Raw genomic sequence first — 21,275 nt, forward strand, 5'->3', positions numbered from 1 at the left:
AACAACTTGGGTAAACAGAAGCCCATTATAAAAATTCCTCCAAATACAATAACCCAGAAACCGGCGCGTCAATTGCAAATCAGACATGCCTAACGACACTGGTATCTTCTAAAATAAGTTTCAGCAACAAATTCTAAAACCTAATTAGGACTGGAAAAAGTTCCAGAAACTAATTCTAAAATCTCATTATTTGCCTTGGAATGTCTGAGGTTTGTGCTACAAGTTCAACACATCAACCACTAGTAACACAAAGACACCTCCATTTACCTCCTGGTTCAGTTACGCAAAACAAGTTGTGCATAAAAAGTGTTGTTAGGATTTGAGATGCAGTTCCCTGGGTGTATTTGTATTTAATTTTCCTCTGTGTTATATCCACTTTAGTGATACCATTTTCCAATAAGCACCTAGGGGCATAGTGTTTAAACTGTTAGGTTAGTAAAACGCTACTTTACCTTTGATGTATTCTGTGTGGTCCATATTGCAGTATTTTCTTTTAACATATTTCCAATAGTTTCCAATATATAACCAAAACATATCAACGTAGGATGGCTAAACCATTTACCCACCCACGAAACACATTATAGACAAGCGTTTCACTTACTATTCTTTTTACACACACACACACACACACACACACACACACACACACACACACACACACACACACACACACACACACACACACACACACACACACACACACACACACACACACACACACACACACACACACACACACACACACACACACACACCTCTACCAGACCAACTGCTGTCTTTTTACACAGGCCAGCTGATTCTAATTGACAATACTAATCGGCTGGCAATCACAATTAACAAATAAAATTAAACAACCAAACAGACACTCCCATGTTCAGGGCTCCCTGTCCTGGCACACAATAGTATGTAACACTGACAAAATCTTTTTAGCAATAGTAACAGACACTTAATAAATTAAACATTTTCACTGGAAACCTTTTTCAATGGCTACATTTACATTGACAACAGAGATAGCATGCTATGAGTGCAGCTTTTTTATTATGATTTCATACCGTATTTGTAATTTATAAAGAATGTACAGTAGAAACAGATGAACCTATTTGAGATTATTGAGAGGTATGTTGTTAAGTTGTGCAATAATCATTACTTAAAACAAGATACACAACGGTATTACAGGAGATAAGGAAGGGTACTTTTGTCTCAGTAAGCTGATGAATCTTTCATTTGTTCGTTGAATCTGATGCTACTTGACTCATGGAACGACATCAACAATACCAAACTAGCACTAGCCATCCTCCCTTTTCTAGATTTTGGAACACGCATTTCCTAAATCTAGAAAAGTACAGTACGATGATGGAATGATGACATCAACATTCTAGAAAAGAAGACTTCATTCTAGGTGCCAAAAGTCATTGTTAAAGCCAGTGCCATTCTAATGGAAATGTTCGTCTTTCAATTTGTTACGTTTCATTGATATTTTTACTGCCAAACTAGGAAGACGTTTCCTCAACTTAAGAGCTACCGCCTCTTAAAAGCTGCTGCCTACCCTTTGAAAAATCCACTTATTACTTTAATTAATATGTCGTTAATGACTGGTGAGATGCCGTATGAGTTGAAACAAGCTATAGTATCTCCTATTTTTAAAAGTGGGGATGTTACTGTCGCAGGCAACTATAGGCCGATATCTGTCTTATCAGTTTTATCAAAGATCACAGAAAAAATTGTGCAAAACCAATTCACCACTTATCTAATAAGAAACAATTTACTCACAGATTGTCAATCTGGTTTTAGAAAAGCCCACTCGACTCTAACTGCATTACTGAAATTAACAAATGATACATACCAGGCTATGGGGGAAAAGAAACTAACTGATGCCATTTTTATTGATTTTTCCAAAGCTTTTGATTTAGTTAATCATACAATACTTCTAAACAAGTTAAGAAGTCTTGGAGTTACCAGTACTACATTATCGTGGTTTAAGTCTTGCTTATCAGAACGTTCTCTTTGAAAAAAAGAAATCCGATTTCCGGCCTATGTACCTAGGTGTTCCGCAAGGGTCAATTCTTGGACGTTTTATTTTTAATTTTTATTAACGAAATACCCAACGTTTACTTGAAAAGTTCAGTACATATGTATGCAGATGATACTGTGGTTTATTATAGTTCTGATAACATCCATGATTTAACTAAACTATTACAGAGCGATTTTTTAGAACTACAAAATGGTTTGATAAAAACCGTCTGATTTTAAATGAAAAAAAGACACATATCATGTTATTTGGCTCAGAGCATATGATTAATAATACTAGCCCCAATTTTACAATTGTGACTAGTAACACCGCACCTTTGGAGAGAGTTGACACTTCTAAATATCTAGGTGTTTATATCGACACATCGCTTAGATTTGAAAAACACATCACAGATCTATGTACTAGAACTGGAAGGATGCTTGGAGTATTGTATGGTCAACGACACTGTTTCAATTTTAAAGCAAGACTTAAACTAGCCCAACAACTTCTGTTCACTATCCTAGACTACAACAATGTGATCTGTATGAATGCTAGTCAGGATGCTCTTAAGAAGATCGATACAGTGTACAATGGATATGTAGATTTGTACTCCAGTGTTCTCCACTAGAACATCACTGTATATTGTACCTTAAGCTAAATCTGTTATCACCTGCCAATAGAAGGAACTTCCACTGGAATCAGAATCTTTTTAAAAGGGGTGCATAATATGCTACCTGTCTATCTAAACCAGTGGTTCTCAAAGTGGTGCCCACGGGCGAATTCGTGCCTGCGAAGCCAGGCCATCATGCCTGTGGCAGCTGTTCTTAAATTAAGGGTCCTGAACACATTTCTGGCAGGTCATAGCATGCCGGAAAATAAATAAAGCTTTAAACACGTTTTCAGCAAAAGCGTCACGGCAGTCTGTTGACAGTGCTGCTCGCTTATGCTGTGCTTGTACTTACTCTGCGATACGATCAACCAATTGAATATCTGCATTTTCTCTGCGGTAGCCCAATCATAAATTACCTGGGTGGGACATAAACTGTGCCCGTTTCAGTTGCAGGTACTGCCAGTAAGTTTAACCAATAAGAGAGTGAAACATCAACCAAGTTTTATGCAACTGTCCAATCATAAGCAAGCAGAGGCCGTTCACTATTCTGCATGAAAATTGAAGGCGAGTGAGTAGCCAATGGGAAAGTGAAAGTTCTGGGTGTTAATATGTTAGCAAGCACTGAATTTTGCCGACTTATTGAGAAAAATAATACATTTCAGTATTTAGAATTTAATTTTCTTTCTATAATTTTTTTTATTTCACCAGACAAGGGAAATGCGCAGTCGATTTAGTTACGAATCCACTTTCTCTGAATAATTGTACTGCAGATGAGCGATCTTTAAAACAGAGTAGTGTTAACAAATTCGCCAAATTGAAACAAAGCGAGATGCTGTCTATCCTCTTATTTTAGTTTATTCATGATTATCTCTGTAAACATGTTTTTCAAAAATATTTGCATTGCGTATTTTATATAAATTATTTAAGTAAAAAGTGCACCACACACACTTACTACTGCCTGAGACTTGGCCTTATCAGAGTGAGCTAAGAATAGCTCCCACTAAAACTCTTAATTATATATGTGTGTGTGTCTGTGTATATATATATATATATATATATATATATATATATATATATATATATATATATATATATATATATATATATATATATATATACATACATACATATACATACACACACACACTGATCTAAACTGTTTATTTCAGGAATTTATATGTGAATACAGCCTACATAATTCCAGCGGCACAAAATATTTCAGGGTACCAACTGTTAAAAGTGCTGCTGGAAATAAATCTTTTTCATTTGCTGCTGATTGGAATAACTTACTTATTGAAATTAGATCTAAGACCTCTGCTGTAATTTTAACAAACATGTTGTTTATTCATTAAAAAATGGCTTGTGTATGTAATTTGAATGTATAATGTGTATGATTATCTATATGGATTTATTCATTTGTTTATTACTATTGTTGTATTTTATGTAAATCGTTTGTTGACTAGGACCCATTTTCAAACGAGCTGAATGCAGCTCAATATGGCTTTCCTAAATAAAAATTTAACAAACTGGGATTTGTATTTTTCTTCGTCAAGATTACAGCTTGCCTAGGACTGCAATCCCACAATGCACTGCAGAGATGACGCATTTCTAAGGAAACAAGCAAACTGAATAAAAGGATAAAAAGGTAAGAAATATGAAGTTTTAATGTGTGACACACGTACGTACAGACACCTCTATATATATCACACCCAATAATTTATGCTAAATTGTGTTTATATCAAGTTTCATTACAATTTAATAAGCGTTTAATATGTTTGCATATATCTGAAAAAAACAGAGTGACATGCAGTTACCCCAAATATATTCCCAGAATCTGATACTAAAAAAAAAAATGTTGACAAAAACTGCTTTACCTTGCACTTGCTTCAATATCAGACTCTATTACTTGATACTAACATTCTCTTAATAACTTGCACTTCATTTAACCCTCTGTGACAAATACGGCTGTAGTGGGGACGTCAGACCAGAAGAAACACACGGTACTGCGAGATGGAATGATAAATGGATGCGCTGCTGTGCAGTTTATTATTATAAAACAGTACAAAAAAAACAGGACACGGTCCTGGCAGCCAAAACAAAGAGACAAACAAAAAACTAACTACAGAGACACTGAGCTTCTATTAACTATTAACTATTCTTATTACCTCCGTGTGGCAGAGCACAGCTCTACCCTTTAGAAACTGGCAGGGATGGGGTTAAATTCCCCTACCTGCCTGGGTTCATTGTGTTCAGGTGGCTGGGGTTGATTAGATGATTAGTTTAATTAACGATCAATCAGCGCCCAGCCACCTGACATAAAAGGAGGCCTCCCCTCCTCATTTAAGGAGAGGGAGCTGAGGAAGCAGGTTGGTGTTTTGTTTGTATGTTTGAATCCAGTGAAGGCATTGCCCAGCCTGGAAATTGTTATTTTTGCTTTTTTTGTCTTGCTTTATTTGTGTTTAAATCCCTTTATGTTGGCCCTTGTGCCATTTCATTTTTGTGTTTATTTATAATAAAATAGTAATTTTTTTGAACTACAGACCGTCTCTGGGCCTCTATCCACTCGCCAGCCTGCCACATTTGGTGTCAGCAGTGGGATAGCGCCACCTAGAGGCTCAGAGCAGTATTTTTGTTTTGTGGAATTTTGGGGAATTTTTTTTTTTTTTTTTAAAAACATGGGAAAGAAGAGCAGACAGCGGCAAAGGCAGGAAAAGCAGCAGCAGCTGAAGAAATGTAAGCTGCTGCAGCCACCGCTGGAGGACCCAGCCAGCCTCTTCCCCTGGTGTTCCTGGTGCGGGAAGGAGGACCATCGTTGGCGGTCCTGTCCAGATGTGCCACCGGCAAACTGGTGTGGCCAGTGTGAGGAGGACGGCCACAACTGGGCAGGATGCCCCTACAACCAGGCCCAGGAAGAGGTGCAGTGTTCACCCCGGGCATCAGGGGCCACCCCACTACCTCCAGAACCACCTTCACCACCGTCCCAGGAGATCTGGGACTGGTTGATGCACCCTGAGGCAGACCTCGTCCACGATCTCCCCATAGTTATCAACACGCTGTGGCGTCGAGATGGGGAGAGGTGGGAACAGTGGGAGGAACAACACCACTCAGCGTCCTTCCCAGAGGTTGCCCTCATGGTGGTTAATTACCTGGCTGTAGACATGGGAGATGCCCCAGTCACTCCAATAAAGAAGGGTGAGCCGCCGTCGCCCCCAGAGCCCGAGAGGGAGGAGGAGGAGCCGCCGTCGCTCCCAGAGAGGGAGGAGGAGGAGCCGCCGCCCCCAGGGCCCGAGAGGGAGGAGGAGGAGGAGGAGAGAGGAGGGGGGAGGAGCCGCCGCCGCCGCCCAGGGCCCGAGAGGGAGGGAGGAGGAGCCGCCGCCGCCGCCCCCAGGGCCCGAGAGGGAGGAGGAGGAGCCGCCGCCGCCCAGGGCCCGAGAGGGAGGAGGAGCCGCCGCCGCCGCCGCCGCCGCCCCCAGGGCCCGAGGGAGGAGGAGCCGCCGCCGCCGCCCCCAGGGCCCGAGAGGGAGGAGGAGCCGCCGCCGCCCCCAGGGCCCGAGAGGGAGGGAGCCGCCGCCGCCAGCCCCCAGGAGGAGCCGCCGCCGCTCCCAGAGGAGGGAGCCGCCGCCGCCGCCCCCAGGGCCCGAGAGGGAGGAGGAGCCGCCGCCCTGGCCCAAGGATGCTATGGCCCAAGGATGCCTGCCGTGCACCGCCCAGGGATGCCACGCCCGCTCTGCTTAGGGATGACTCATTTGGATCGCCTGGGGTTGCCAGTGTCTCCTTTTTGTTTTCTAGGGTTGCCGAGGGTCAGGAGTCGGGCCGCCGTCGCCACCTCTCCCACTAGAGGGAGCCGGGCCGCCGTTGCCGTACTACCTTGGAGATCCGGGGCCCCCTGAACGAAAGGCGGCTTGGGGGCTCCGACATGAATCCCGCCCACCACCACCCACCATAACAGCCCACCCAAGGGACATAATTGGACTCTTGGGGGGGGGGGGGGGGGGGGGGAGGGGGGAGTTGGCCGATTGTGGCCGGTGTACGTTGTACATGGGGGGGGGGGGGGGGAGGTGTGTGGCAGAGCACAGCTCTACCCTTTAGAAATTGGCAGGGATGGGGTTAAATTCCCCTACCTGCCTGGGTTCATTGTGTTCAGGTGGCTGGGGTTGATTAGATGATTAGTTTAACGATCAATCAGCGCCCAGCCACCTGACATAAAAGGAGGCCTCTGCTTCTCATTTAGGGAGAGGGAGCTGAGGAAACAGGTTGGTGTTTTGTTTGTATGTTTGAAAGTTTGAATCCAGTGAAGGCATTGCCCAGCCTGGAAATTGTTATTTTTGCTTTTTTTGTCTTGCTTTATTTGTGTTTAAATCCCTTTATTTTGGCCCTTGTGCCCTTTTATTTTTGTTTATTTGTAATAAAATAGTAATTTTTTTGAACTACAGACTATGTCTGGGCCTCTATCCACTCGCCAGCCTGCCACACTCCGTCTCCAATCCCATTCTCCACTCACCGAACACACAACCCCGAGTGAGTGAAAACATGCTGCTTTTAAGCGGCTGTACCGAGACTCGATTTCTAATCAATCATTCAATTGGAGCTGCGGTACAACTGCACGTGAATTAATAAAGTGCAATTCCCTGTGCTCACATATTACTTTTTACTTGCAAGTGAACTGCTGTGCAATCCTCATGCCTAAATACAAATATACATTTTAAACACTCGTGTTACACAGACCGTTTATATCCCGTGTACCAAAGACTATACACCAACATTAACACAAAACACATAACACAAAATACACACAGGGGCATGCACTTTGCCACACCCTCACATTAAGTTTTGGGTCGATTCATGAAGAGACGTTTCATTTTTATTTTTTATATTAATTCTACACTAAGCTTAAGCTTCACTCATTCCCTTCTCCAAACACTAAGGTACAATACAATTTAGATTTCTGTGTAATAAAATGCTCATAGAACGTTATGATGCAATTAAATATATCTTTGAGTTTATTATAACGAGATTTTACATTAATTAACATAAAAAGAGTAAAAGCTATGCAAGCAAAACATATGTCATCAATTTAAAGTGGTTTCAATTGGTTTGAATCTAACCTAAACTCTGAACATAATAGGAAGGTTATAAATTCTGTCAATGGAGAGTCTTGCTGATCAGTTTCTCCCTCATTAGCAGTAGCTGAAGGAATGCATTCTACGAGCTGGAATTAAAAACAACTACAATTAAACATTGCAAAGCTGGAAAGACAGATGGTGGTGTCTTACTGTATTTAATACAGCAAAACAACAAAAGATACTGGCAGTTAAATTAAAATGCAGTTTTCTGGGTGTTTTGTCAAAATTCCAGCTCTAAATTAGAACTGTAAGAAAGAAAATTTGAGCTTTCACTGTTTATTGTACCGACAAATAATAATATCGGTAATCGGCACCACCAAGATTGTTTCCCTCTTTTTCAATCCCCAGTGTAATTACATGGTGCTGTGTAATTAAACCAGCCATTAGAACATTAATTGCGTACCACCTCCACTACGGGAGAGAACAGCGGTGTGGCTTTATGTAAAAAACAAAGAGAAAGTGAAAGCATGCATGAGAAAGAACTACTAACTACAGGGAGAAAGTCTCAATTAATGTGAATTATTTCAGGCAGGGACAGGCAGGCACATCACCATGTCCTAACCTAACGAAGGCTGGTTCAACCAGCATGTTTCCTTTTAGTCCAGGCTGTGGAAAATCACTTCTATACCCAGAAGTAAACTTGACGTGGATGTCAAGTGGGGCTTTCTTGACCACTTTAAAATCTGCAGTTACTCTGCAGTACATCCAGAGTTTTATAGAGCTAATAATGCTCTGCTCCCTGACTTTCAAATCTCTTGGCTTTAATGACACCACAGCAAAATAAACTGGTGCAATTTACTATGTGTAAAAGAGGTACATTTCTCTGAAACGGATACTGCATGTGTATGCTCTGGTATACTGGTATACTTCATTGTTCCAGTTGATTTAATACTCGCTACTGCCTGCAAGCTTCCAAACATTTTTAAATGAAAATAATAATTGTTAAATACAACATTTGCCTTATTGTGGATTTTGTTTCTTCTTTGTGAATTATTTAGAAAATAAATATCAACGTATGTCTCCTTATATACCGAAACCATTTTGTTACAATAATTTCACAGCAAACTAAGAACGTGTCAATGAAACTGATCTTTGTGCTGACTGGGTTTCTAACCAGCTACCATGCCTGCAACGTATTATGTTAACAGAGTGATGATGGTGGCAAGCTTAAGCATTTGTGAATATTTGGGCTTCAGAAAATTATTAAACTGATTTGGAAATAATTGCGAGGCTCCATTCCATTTGAATGAAACTTTATCAATTAAAGTATTAGGTACATTTTTTGAGTACTCCAACTCCGTGGTTCCCAACCCAGGTCCTGGGGACCCCATGTGTCTGCTGGTTTTCACTCCAACCGAGCTCTCAATTACTGAACTAGACCCTTAATTGAACTAATCATTTGCTTAATTAGACCTTTTTACTCCGCTCTTAAACCGTTTCAAGTTTAATCATTTTCAAAAATAAATATAATAAATAAATAAATATAATAATATATATATAATATATATATATATATATATATATATATATATATATATATATAATACACACACACACACTTTTTTTTTTTTTTTTTTAATGGTGGTAGATTTACCATTTCACTGTGGATATTTCTCTTTGGGTTGTGAGATTTATTAATGGATATAATAAAACCAGGCCCTACTTCATCAGGAACAGACCCATCCCCTAGCACAGGTGTGAACACAAAATTAAAACTGCCAGCATCATCAACAACTTACAGGACCTACAGCCACCATACGTACATAGAGGTTCCATCACATGCCTTGATTCTCAATAACGTGGTCAAAAGAAAGTTCTCAGCATAAACATTTAACTGTGATGCGCACATAGTTGTCAACACAGAACGAAAGGCCAAATACATCTGTGGGCACCTCCACAATGTTTCTGACTATAACGTTTCCATTTTTCAACCAGTCTTTCTTTAACAAGTAAAGTTTAATTTCACCTGTTAAACCCCAAATATAATATAATCACCACCCCTCCCCAAACAGCTTCTAAGTAGCAGGCTGACAATAATAACACAAAATGTACAGCCATTGTACTAAATGAGATAACATTGATGGAGCATTTGTCAAGGCTTGATTTCAACCTACAATTACTGTCACTTAACATGAGCAGTACTTAATATGCCAAAGGACCACAAAATTAGGCAATTATATAACAAGAAATGTAATAATCGTATGCTACAGCCACAGGAAATAATAAAAGAATAGTCAATTGGAAATGAATTAAATCAATTATTTCGTTCAGGACAGATTAAAAAGCCTGTCAATTATCACATCAGAAAGCCCTTGAATGAAGCAGCAGAAATTTATAATGATTCCAAATTGTACAGAATTCTGTGAGACAGGCCAAGTTGTGCATTTTGTGAGCTTTATTATCGTCTCATTGATCTGACACAATGCCAAACTGGAGATGGCTCAAATTGATTGTCTTCATTCCTGTATTCAAGATAAACAACTTAGACTGGAAAACGAGGAAGCCATTCGGTCCATCAGTGCTTCTCCAGTTTCTAGTACCTAAGTTATCTCAAATCGTTGTCTAGTTTGGTCTAAAAGGATCCCAATAATTCAGCATTAGGATAGCTGGATAACCAATTCCTTACCTTTTCCATTCTCTGGGTAATGAAGTTTCTGTTAAACTGTCCAGAATTGATCTCCACCTTTTCCAACAACTGTGCTTTTTGGTGCTTTTTTATGGTCCTTAAAAGTATCGGTTAGAGCAGTGGTTTTTGGAGTTTTTGGAGTTTTTGGACTTTTTGGCCCCCCCCCCCACAAATCCATCGTAATATGAGGACACTTAACACTGCAAATTACAGTTTACCAATTGTGATCAACGCTTACTACAAAGTAAGCTGATAAACAACACACATTACCCGATGGCAGCGGACGTCATTCAGAAGCACCAGGCAGATGCACAGCGCCATCTACAAACCTTGACATGCCTGAAGGTCTCAGTATAAAGATTTGTTTTAAGCTAATACATACCGTGCAACGGGAAATTTTGGCTGGTATTAAATTCAGCGGATCTGCTATCTTGGGGGATTTTTTCACAGCATTTTCACAAAAAGAGTCACAGTTTTGCATTTATACTTTTAAGTCCAAAAACATTTAAATACATGTTTACTTAAATAAATACATCTGCTAAAACAGCATCTCATTTACACTAACTCATGATAGCATCTATACTGTAACTGCAGCAACCTGGAGAACAACAAAGGCAGCCTTCTTCATTCTTATTTGACCCTTCATTTTAAGGTACTGGTAAACTTTTACGATAAGTATTTGTCATCTCTGTTTTAAAACTATGGTTCACAAAATAACACAGTGGAATGATGCACAGTGAAATGATAACACAGCACTATGCAGTAATTGTAGGGCAGTATTGCCACATGTGAAATCTTTAACAATAAAGCCAGAACGAAAATGCTTTTATTTGCTTCAAAATCATTTCAGCGTGGTCAATAGACTAGCAAGCACTGGCAAAATCAGCTCAGTATTACACAGTGCAAAATGTTTTAACATTTGGTTTTGTTCATGGACTTTGCAATACCTGCACAATGCCTACACTAACAGTCGTATCTACAACGTATCGACAATAACAATCAACCATTTTGTTACAGACCTTCAACAAGTCTGACAAACAATTTTGGCTGATAATGAAACCCTTATTATTGCCGATCCAACTAAAACAGCCAATAAAGCCCACATAAATGATCTGCCCATTACATGGTATAGCCTAGGTTAACATGTACACTGTAATTAAAATTAAAATAAATAAATAAATAAATCTTGAACCTTGCCAGGATACAGTCCGTGCCCCCCAGTTTGAGAACCACTGGGTTAGAGTTTCATGAAAAGAAGAAGACTTTCATGAAAAAAAGCTATACTGCTTTAAAGCTGTAGATGCTGAAGTTGAATTCCAAAATTGTTAAAGCAAGCAGCATATCAATGACACTGTAATGGTTTCTAAGCTGTGTCTGTATGTTGGGCTCTTACCAGCTCGGGGCTCCACTGTCCTATTGGCGACTCCGTCCATGAACACAAAGCGTCCCCCTCCGAAATCTGAGCCATAGTCAGACAGGTAGAGCAGAGAGGTGTAGTCAAAAGAGCCATAGGTCACCTGGGACACAAAAAGAGGACCCCTCAGTAAATGTTTTATACAGTAAACTTGAGATTTAACTCTTTTTGAATAGGGTTTCTGGACCTTGGCTTGCAAGAAGTATTGAATTTGGGTTTGTGGAAAATGGAATTGCATACAACAAAGAACATTCTGTTTCAATGAAGACGACATGCTGCTTCAACCCAGTGACTGGCGACATGGTCACAAACATGATGCTTTCTCCCTCATCACAGAGTCAGAAAATGAGTTCTGGGACAAATATTCAAATACTTGAACAAACACTTTGAATACAAAATGTATTCTATGGCAAAAATCACCATTTACGTATTCATAATTAAAACAGAATATCAAAAACATATCACACAAAGGAAATTGTGACAGAGCGCAAATGAATCCTAGTCAACAATCTCCTTTACGATCTGTGAGAGCGCTGTATAACAGGAACAGAGTGCCTCGTACTGGTTGGTCTGGCAGTTCATTCCAGGGTCAGTCGGAAGCCAACAATCCAGGACGGGGGCGGCGTTACAATGCCCGAAGTCATCGCCCGAAAGCGGTATGCGAACAGTCAGTCATGGATTGGAGGAGATGTGATTGAACTAGCTGTCACAGGGGGCGTGACTAAGGGTATAATTGGGCATGCGACTATGTAATCTGTTCCTTTGAGGTGGAAATGGACTGTGAAAAGTGTATCATGAGTGTTAAATGTTTTGTTTGTTTGTGGAAACTAACTCTCTGTGCTTGTCACTGTTAGACAGCTAACACAAAACGGGAGCTGCCGCTACAGGCCAGCATCAAGCCCGGACTACACTGCACGACTGTCACTGTAATTACCTTGCAACGCACCTGCACTAAGAGCACTCACTGTCGGGAGAAATGATTGTGTCTGTGCTGTGTGTTATTCTTTGTATTAGCCAGTACTATTGAACCATGCATCTCACTAAGTGAGAAAAGTGCCCTTAAAGTGACACTTTTTACCATCTACGATTTCATAATACATTTCTTACCAAAACATTTACCATGAATGTGTTGTTTTCTGTATATAAGAATGAACGAGAGGAGGCCATGAGCTACCATTATGTGTGTTGCCTATTATTCTTGCGATTCATTAAAATGCCATCATTTGACAGATTATAGTATACACTACAGCTTCCAAAGTCCTAACAGCGGTCTACAGTCATAGCAACCATATATATGTTTTAATTCTTCCATAGCAATAGTACATATTCTCATAGAAACCACTCTGACCTAGACCGATGTGCTCACCTTTCAGATGACAAAGAGAAAATATAGCTGAAGCACTTTTTCCTCAGCTTTCTGAAGATGAGATTTAACATGTGCTAAATGAAAAAAACTTCTAAAAAACACACAAAGGTTGTAACAAACATCTACCGCCATATTTCAGCAATTTCTCCACTCAAAAAACACAGACTTCAGACAGATACAAGCCTCAAGACCTTTTTCTTCACTGCTGTCTGGAAACCAACTGCTGATAAAGCTGACAGGGTTTAATAAAACATATGAAGTGGATATACCGTGTTAATATAATATACTCCAGGAGACATGACAGTATATCCTCCTCGAGGACAAGAGCGTTCCACTATACGTCTCCTGTCTATTTTGTGTTAATTTTTTGAGAATACTTCTGTTTGAATAGCTTATACATAAGTTCATGGTAGTCAAACACACAACAGGATGCATTTTTGCTGGACTGATATTGCAGTCTACGTTGCAAAGACTATAAAAGCTTCCTCGCCTTGCTGCTTGTATGGATTTTACCATAAGACACTCTAATCGGTTTAGCTTGAGAGAGCTTTCAGCAAGGGGCTCTGAAGCTGTAAGTCACAGCAGTGGTTAACACATAACAAAACATTAATAGGATAGGAGTCTCAGTTGCTTAGTGTTTTTATAAAATTTTGGCACCCTGGTCTGAAATTCAGGCCACCCATCACATCGTACAAAAGATTTAGAAGTGAGTAGTTTTTCGAGATTTACAATTATACTGTAAATACAGTAATTGTAAATCTCGAAAAACTACTCACTTCTAAATCTTTTGTAGTCATCTTTGTATTACTTTAGTATAAATAAATGTTAATTTGGATTCATATGTTGTTTTTTTCTGACTTTATGTGAACGAAAAGACACACATTTGCCCATTTTCCCATTGGAAATAGTGATATTTTGAAATATCACCGTCCTGGTCACAAAAGCAAAGTTTGTGGGGAATAATAGCCATTTTCTGTACTTTTGAGGCATAAGCAATTAGGAAATAACACTTACTACCCAGGAACAAAAATTGTGTTACATAGTGTTATTATTTCAGGCACCTGCGTGTGCGTCAAGTGTGGACTGCAACCCTTTGCCATCGCTGGTATTGGGTTGACTATGTAATATCACCACCTTGTGGCTGGAATAAATCAGGGCACCCAAGCGGTGTTTCAAATAAACTTTCTGTCTCCCTGTCAGTGAATACCCCACACCCTTCCACAGCGTCACTGAAAAAAAAAGTCCTATAAATTCTAAAGAAAAAGAGAAAAACCCAATTATATCAGAGTGGCTGAGGATTCCAACCCCTGCAGTAGATAGATAGATACTGTATACAAGCCGAGACAGATATAGTCAGATATCAAGCAGACAGAGAGACTGGCAAGCAGGCAGACAGCTACTGTAGAGAGACACATTGGATTAAAGAAACTGACTGGTAATTAAGATACTATACATGAAGTAAATAGACCTTGCTACAGTGGTCAAAGCCAGCCTCCAAAGAGTTATCACATACTACCTTGTCCCAGAAGAAAATCACAATTAAAATTTCAATAAACACAGACATCATCTGTCTACTCCGAGGGTTAGGAACTCAGTCTTTCCCAAGCACCTCTGCAGCACAGTCCAACCCTCTTTCTTTCTATGTAGTGTTGCGGCCCACCCTCCCCAGCAAAAATGTGATTATTAAAAAAAGAAGGTTCCCTATAGGATCTTTCAGTCTGCTGTGATAAAACAGGAAACAAATGTCGGCCGACCACTTTTTTTTTCCCCACTCTACAGGCCTGCCATGCAGCCACCTCAGAGCTACAGTGTCGGAGGACAACACAGCTCTGGAACAGTTTACAGGCAAGCCCGCAGGTGCCCGGGGCCAGTTACAGGGGTCGCTGGTGCGTGGTGAGCTGAGGACACCCTGGCCGACCTAAGCCCTCCCCACCCGGGTGGCGCTTGGCCGATTGTGCGCTGCCCCCTGGGAACTCCCATCCATGGTTGGCAGTGGAATAGCCTGGACTCGAACAGTCAACCTCCAGGCTACAGGGCGCATCCTGCACTCCACGCAGAGCGCCTTTACAGGATGCACCACTCCGGAGCCTCCTACCCTTTAAATTACTTTAGGTAGTTTGTTACACTTTATTTGTCATTTCACCTGGAAAAAAGGGTTTGTTTTTTTGGGGGTTTTTTTTGCAAGCCTTATTTTGAACCCAATAAACCTGAAAGTAAGGCATGCAAACTGAGTGAATAAAAAACATATGTTTCTTTCAAAACTACACAAGACCTGCATAGCAAATGGATCTCCACGACATGGAAGATTAATGTAGTTACAGTCAAACCTGATTAACACAACTCCTTTTAATGCTTGTTATCAGCATATGGAAATGTCCTGGCCAGAATATAATTGGAGACAAGTGCTTGATTATATCCCTTTGGTTATTATCACACTCCAAATAATATCAAATCACATGTAGAAGTCATACAAGTGATTCTGAGTTAATATCACTTTTGGAAAAAAAACACATAACATTAGAATGATGACTGGTAAGTAAACGTATACACAGCAGCATGATGTAGCAAACAGAACATGTAAAATCTAGTAGACAGCACCAATTGAAAATACATTTTGCTAATGAACACTATTGTAATCAATGCGATACCCAATACTACATTTCAAGTTCCGCAGGAAAACAGGAATGTTGGTCGTATCAACACTTCTTATTTTACCAGTTTATTGGCAAACTCCTGATAAAGTCCACTCTTTGCTTAGTACTTCTGTAGTCCTGTAAAAGGCTTTGCCTGTATTTTATTAGCAGTGCAGCTGGTTGACGCTCATACCTTGTCAATATGGGGGTGCCAGTACTCATCATGGGCGGTCTTGGCCTCAGTGCCATTCATCCTGGAGAAGAAGGTGGGCTTGGTGAGGTGGAGTCGAGACACGTCCAGTCCAAAAGTCCTGGCAATGGCCTCCTGGATCCTCTGTCGCATGGTGCTGCAGGAATAGGTAACCTCCAAGAATCATTGTACAGATATGGTCAAAAGTTTTGCATCACCCTATAGAATTAACTAATTTTGCTTCATAAAGTCGAATGAAACCTGCTGATTAATTTTACACTGACATGTTGAAATACATAATGCTTTGTAGTTTTTCATATAGTTAATGAAAAACTGCCAAATTTAAAAATGTGACATTTCAAAATCTAACATGAACCACTGTACTACTATTATGGCTTCCAGTAGACTTCTGCGATATCATTTTTGTAGTTTCTTTGATTTCACTGATAACTATAAAACACAAAAACACAAAAAGGAAAGCATTTGTAAAATCTAATAACAAGCAGTTTGACAAGAGGTGCTTCTCAATGTCTTCTGTGTGGCATGCCAGTGTGTACCTTCACTGTATCTCTATCCTACATCCTCTTTTCTGAAGGTTGCCAGATTATTAACTGCAACCTGCATTCACTCACTTATCTCATCACTTTTAAAATGGCTTCATTTTTAAAAACATTTCCGAGACTGGAGTCTGTTTCATTCAGTCTGCTATACAAAGCACCTCCACAACACAACATGAGAATGTTCCTGTGCTGTCACTTCACTAATTCAGTGCAAAGTACAAAGTGAATTGGATTTTCATTAAGCTTAATGTGTTACTCTTTATGCTTGTGCTTCATCACAGCTGGACAAGGTGTTCTCTAGATATATGTATAAACAGAAGTACCACAAACAGACTCCACATACGTCTCAGATTATAATGAACTCAATAATTCGCGCTAAAGAATGTCCTTTCATCAGAACTAAGAGTTCTCTAGATATATGATCAATTTTGAAAATGAAGTAATTGAAATACAGTCGGACAGACAAACAGTCAGAGCGCCTCTATTCACCCCCACATTATGACAAGCACTTTTACACTGAGTTTTAAAGGAAGCAAATATTTTGTTTGTTCTCAGACATCTCTGTAGAGGGGGAAAATGTTAAGTTTGTTCAAAGAAAAAACAACTACACTTGTCTTACCGGTAAAGCTGAAAATCCTCTTCAGAAAAAACACCTTTGATCTGATCCCCAAAGTACCTAAAGAAAGATATGAGAGGTATAGAGAGCTGTGATCAAGCTAAAGCAACAGCCTTTAAACTGTAACAGCTCTATCTAGCAGACCTGGGACAAATACAGGTGTATTTGAGATTTTATTTGTAAACAACAACTATTTTAAATAATTGATATATTTAAATATATATGCTTGAATAAATCAATTTTGTTTTTAAATATTCAAATATTAATTGCACAAAGTCAAATATTATTTGACAATGTTTACATTTTTTTGCAGAAAAACAAAATACTATTTAAAAATATTTAAATATTCCCAAATAGTTAATGAATAATTAAAAACTAAATCCAATTATTACCCTCAATGTATAATTATGTACCAAGTCTTGCAATTACCACATGGTGGTTGATGAGGATTTCTAACAAGGAAAATGCTCAACGTGTTCAATTCAATAACTTCAAAACAGGCCATTAAACCAGAAGTTAAAGATACCTCATTGTTTCCAAATATTTACCCAGTGAAATAAAATATTTTCATGTACTACAATTAATTGATCAGATTAAATCTAATTGAAATAGAGCAGTTTCCAAAAGATAACTAGTGGTTAACAAGGACAAGGCTAAACCTGCTTCGAATGCAGGGTAATAATTAGGCTGCTTTATGTTACAGTTACATATTTATGAAGAGTTTAAAGTCTTTCAGTGTATTTCAACTTCTTTACTCATATTTAAATATTTTCATGTAATAGTTACATACTGCAATCTGTATTTAATTATTTTCAAATAATAGTTATTTTTTGCAATATGTAGTTATAACTATATTTATCCCAGGTCTGCTAACAAAATACTCAAATCATATTGACCTCGAGAAATGTTTCACTTTCAACATTACAAATAGATATAGATTAGAATACAAGCTTTGAAAATTCACTCTTATGATCATTAATGATGGATTAGGGCACAGCTTCAGTGTATCCACACCAACTAAGAATCCAATTTCTTCGTTTAAGAAGCATTTTGTGAACCACACCAAATGCTTTCGGCCACGTCTAAGTGAAGGGTATATTAGTAATGGCAAAGGGGACACTATTACAGAAAGCAAAAGTTTTTTTTTTGTTTTTGTTAACATAATCTAGCACTGCTTGAACGGGACTACTAAACAGTTGCCAGTGCGAATAACAGGTAAGTCTCAGCTTAGGACTCCTTTAAAGGGTGGAAGTGATAATGTTTCATTGCTAATGTGAGGTAAGACAGTGTGTTTTAAAGCTCCAGCACTCCTTTAGCCAAGGTTCCAAGCAGTGTTTATACTGCAGTGACCCGGTCAAATTGTAGCCAGTTCCCAGGGTCAAAGAGATTTCAAATGGATAACATGGATAATTGATTGAAGCCAGAAGGCAACACTAACTTCTCTTTTTGTTCATTCCAGATCACCCAATATTTTAAACAGGACATTTGAAGGACTTTCTTTCAAGACCAAAACAAAACCTCAGATTCCAATGAACTAAAAATAAACTTGTAATGAACCCAGTGACCTAGCCAAGCCTGTCACCAAAAATGAGAAAATCAGAGCTCCCTCGTATTTAAACAATCAAGACGAGGATGTTTCGTGAGCTGCAAACCTGATTTAATGAATCAAAATTATGTAAAATTATGTCACCTTAAAATGGAACGGCGATATCTTGTTCTAAACCTCTTGTGACAGGGAGGACCCTGTCGCTGGTTCAGCTGTGCTGCTGCTTTGGTAAACAGGAAGTGTTGCCCAGAGCTGAGCTGAAGGGGAGGTCATGATTGGCTGGGAGGGGGGGCGTGCCAGGAGAGCTTACTTCGGTTTAAGAAGGCAGCAGCGCCAACGTCCGAGGCGACTACACAGCCACTGCTACACAGACTGGCGCCGAGCGAAAGATTACTTTTTGTACATGAGGAGAGCGCCTGCTCCACAGGAAAGGGTTACTACACGAAACCCTTCCACTCCAAGACGTGCTCGTGAAGGCACTGCGCAGGGCGAGGCCGTCTGAGTCGCCAGGAGAATGCCGGGACTTCACTTAGTCAGTTTAGAGGATTTTATCTCAAACAAGTAGAGAGGGTTTCGTAGAGTAGGCTCCTGGATCAGGACATCTCTTTTATTGAGGCTAGCGCTTGCCTTGTGTGGCAAACTTTGATTTTGCAGCTTTGTTGTTTTTTTTTTTTCTTTATTAAATCTGACACTAGGGCTACCACTGCTGGTACCCCAGTGACAACGACTGTGATGTTTATTAAACCTCCGTGCCTGTGCGGTGTGTTACACCCACTGCTCTGTGTTTGCCTTATTATTATTCAGTGATACCTCTAGTGTGTCACCTATCCCTTTTTGCTTATTCAGTTCAATAGTGCACATGTATACTGCTGTGCAGAAAGGTAAAATGCTGGATCTCTCATGCCACATCCCCGGGATGACACCGCAAGCAAGTCTGACTCTTCCCTACCGGTAGATGTTCACAAAGTGCTGTCCCATGGACAGAGCACCGGAATGCAGGTCAAGAATCGAAGCCTGAAAAGGAAAAAAAGAAACCGATTATTTAAGCCTTTGGTTCTCAAACTGAGGGTCGCAGCACGTATCCCAGGGGGCGCGAGAAGGTTTGCTGAAAAAGATTACAGTTTAACCTATCTATATTAACTTAAAGCAAGTCTTACTTCTGACATCTCCTGGCATGCCAAAGTTTCTACATGCATCTGTCTGCTGACTTTTATTTAAGCTTCCATATTAGGATTATGATGTGGTGTGCACATTAGAAAAGCTGAACACAATCAGTAAACATATTAATTGCAGTGCTAAGTTTGCTCGTATGATGATGGATCGGTGGCTGATTTGTGCAGAAGAAAAAAACACAACAGAGACATACAGAAAAGCCAGTGGCATGTTGGATTTGTTTCTTACCGGTTTATGTAAATGTGTGTGGACTGAATATTGAAATTTCAACCGTACTAAAAAGTTTGTCATTTATAAACAGATACTGTCTTAGTTGCATGCAAAATTTTAAGCACAAACTGCCACCTGCTGGTGCTTTTCAAATAACGTGCGTTTAAAGGGGAGAGATAGACAGGCGCGGCACGCAAGGCATTTTGCCGGCTGTATTGCTACTACTGCTTTCATATGGTGTTGGACAGATGAGCACGGGACGATATCGCTAGTCCCACATTGACGTTAAACGGTATCGGTCAAATCGAATCCACAGCATTTTTTTCTGCTGCTGAGCGGTACCATCGGTGGATTAACCAATCACAGCCAAGTGGTGACAACAAGTGCTTGCCAGGAAAAATCATGAATGAACCTGTTGTCTGCGGAGGTGTCCAAGCACCCTGAAGTGATCCTTCCCATATTTCATACAAGGACAGGCAAGTCGCCCAAGAAGCATCCTTCCTGTGAAGATTTGAGATCTACTAGACCTGGAATTATTGCATTGTTTTAAGCAGTGCACTGTTCTCCTGTACTCTGGTTGGGTTTTGGAGCTGTCGGTTTTGTCTTTAAGTCGTGCATTTTGTCTCTAACTTAAAAACAACCAAGTCTGATTCCTTTCCAATAGAGTGATACAAGACTATAGACCAGTGGTCCTCAAAGTAATTTGGGCACGGGCAAAATTGATCTTACTTGGCTGTTACTTTGCATAGGTTCTTATCTTACACACTGCCTTCTCGTGACACGCTTATTCTTTAAATAATGTACATAAAATACGCAATACAAATATTTTTAAATAAGCATGTTTACACAGATAACCGCGAATAAACTAAAATAAAAAAGCGTAGATAGCGTCTCACTTTGTTTCAATTTGGCGAATTTGTCAACACTACTCTGTTTTAAAGATCTCTCATCTGCAGTACAATTATTCAGAGAAAGTGGATTTGTAACTAAATATACTATGGTGTTTGCCTTGTCTGGTGAAATAAAAAAATATAAGAGATAGAAAATGAAATTCTAAATACTGAAATGTCAGTGAAATTCACTAACATCTTAACACCCCGCCTCTGCTCACAAATGATTGGACAGCTGTCAGATCTTTCATTTTCCAATTGGCTACTCACTCGCCTTCAATTTCCATGCAGAATACCGTGAACGGCCTCT

General features: G+C 39.9%; 1 protein-coding gene across 1 annotated transcript in view; it reads right to left on the minus strand.

Annotated features, from left to right (window-relative positions):
* The window catches only part of uts2r2 (urotensin-2 receptor 2), a 37,694-nt gene that overhangs the window by 5,944 nt on the left and 10,475 nt on the right, over positions 1-21,275 (minus strand). The window contains exons 5-8 of the mRNA XM_041220680.1: positions 19,642-19,706; positions 17,150-17,206; positions 15,974-16,127; positions 11,761-11,884 (exon numbers count right to left, since the gene is read on the minus strand). Coding sequence (XP_041076614.1) covers positions 11,761-11,884; positions 15,974-16,127; positions 17,150-17,206; positions 19,642-19,706 — 400 coding nt within the window. The remainder of the gene's footprint in view (positions 1-11,760; positions 11,885-15,973; positions 16,128-17,149; positions 17,207-19,641; positions 19,707-21,275) is intronic.

The sequence above is a fragment of the Polyodon spathula genome, chromosome 20 (genome assembly GCF_017654505.1).
Source record: "Polyodon spathula isolate WHYD16114869_AA chromosome 20, ASM1765450v1, whole genome shotgun sequence".
NCBI lineage: Eukaryota > Metazoa > Chordata > Actinopteri > Acipenseriformes > Polyodontidae > Polyodon > Polyodon spathula.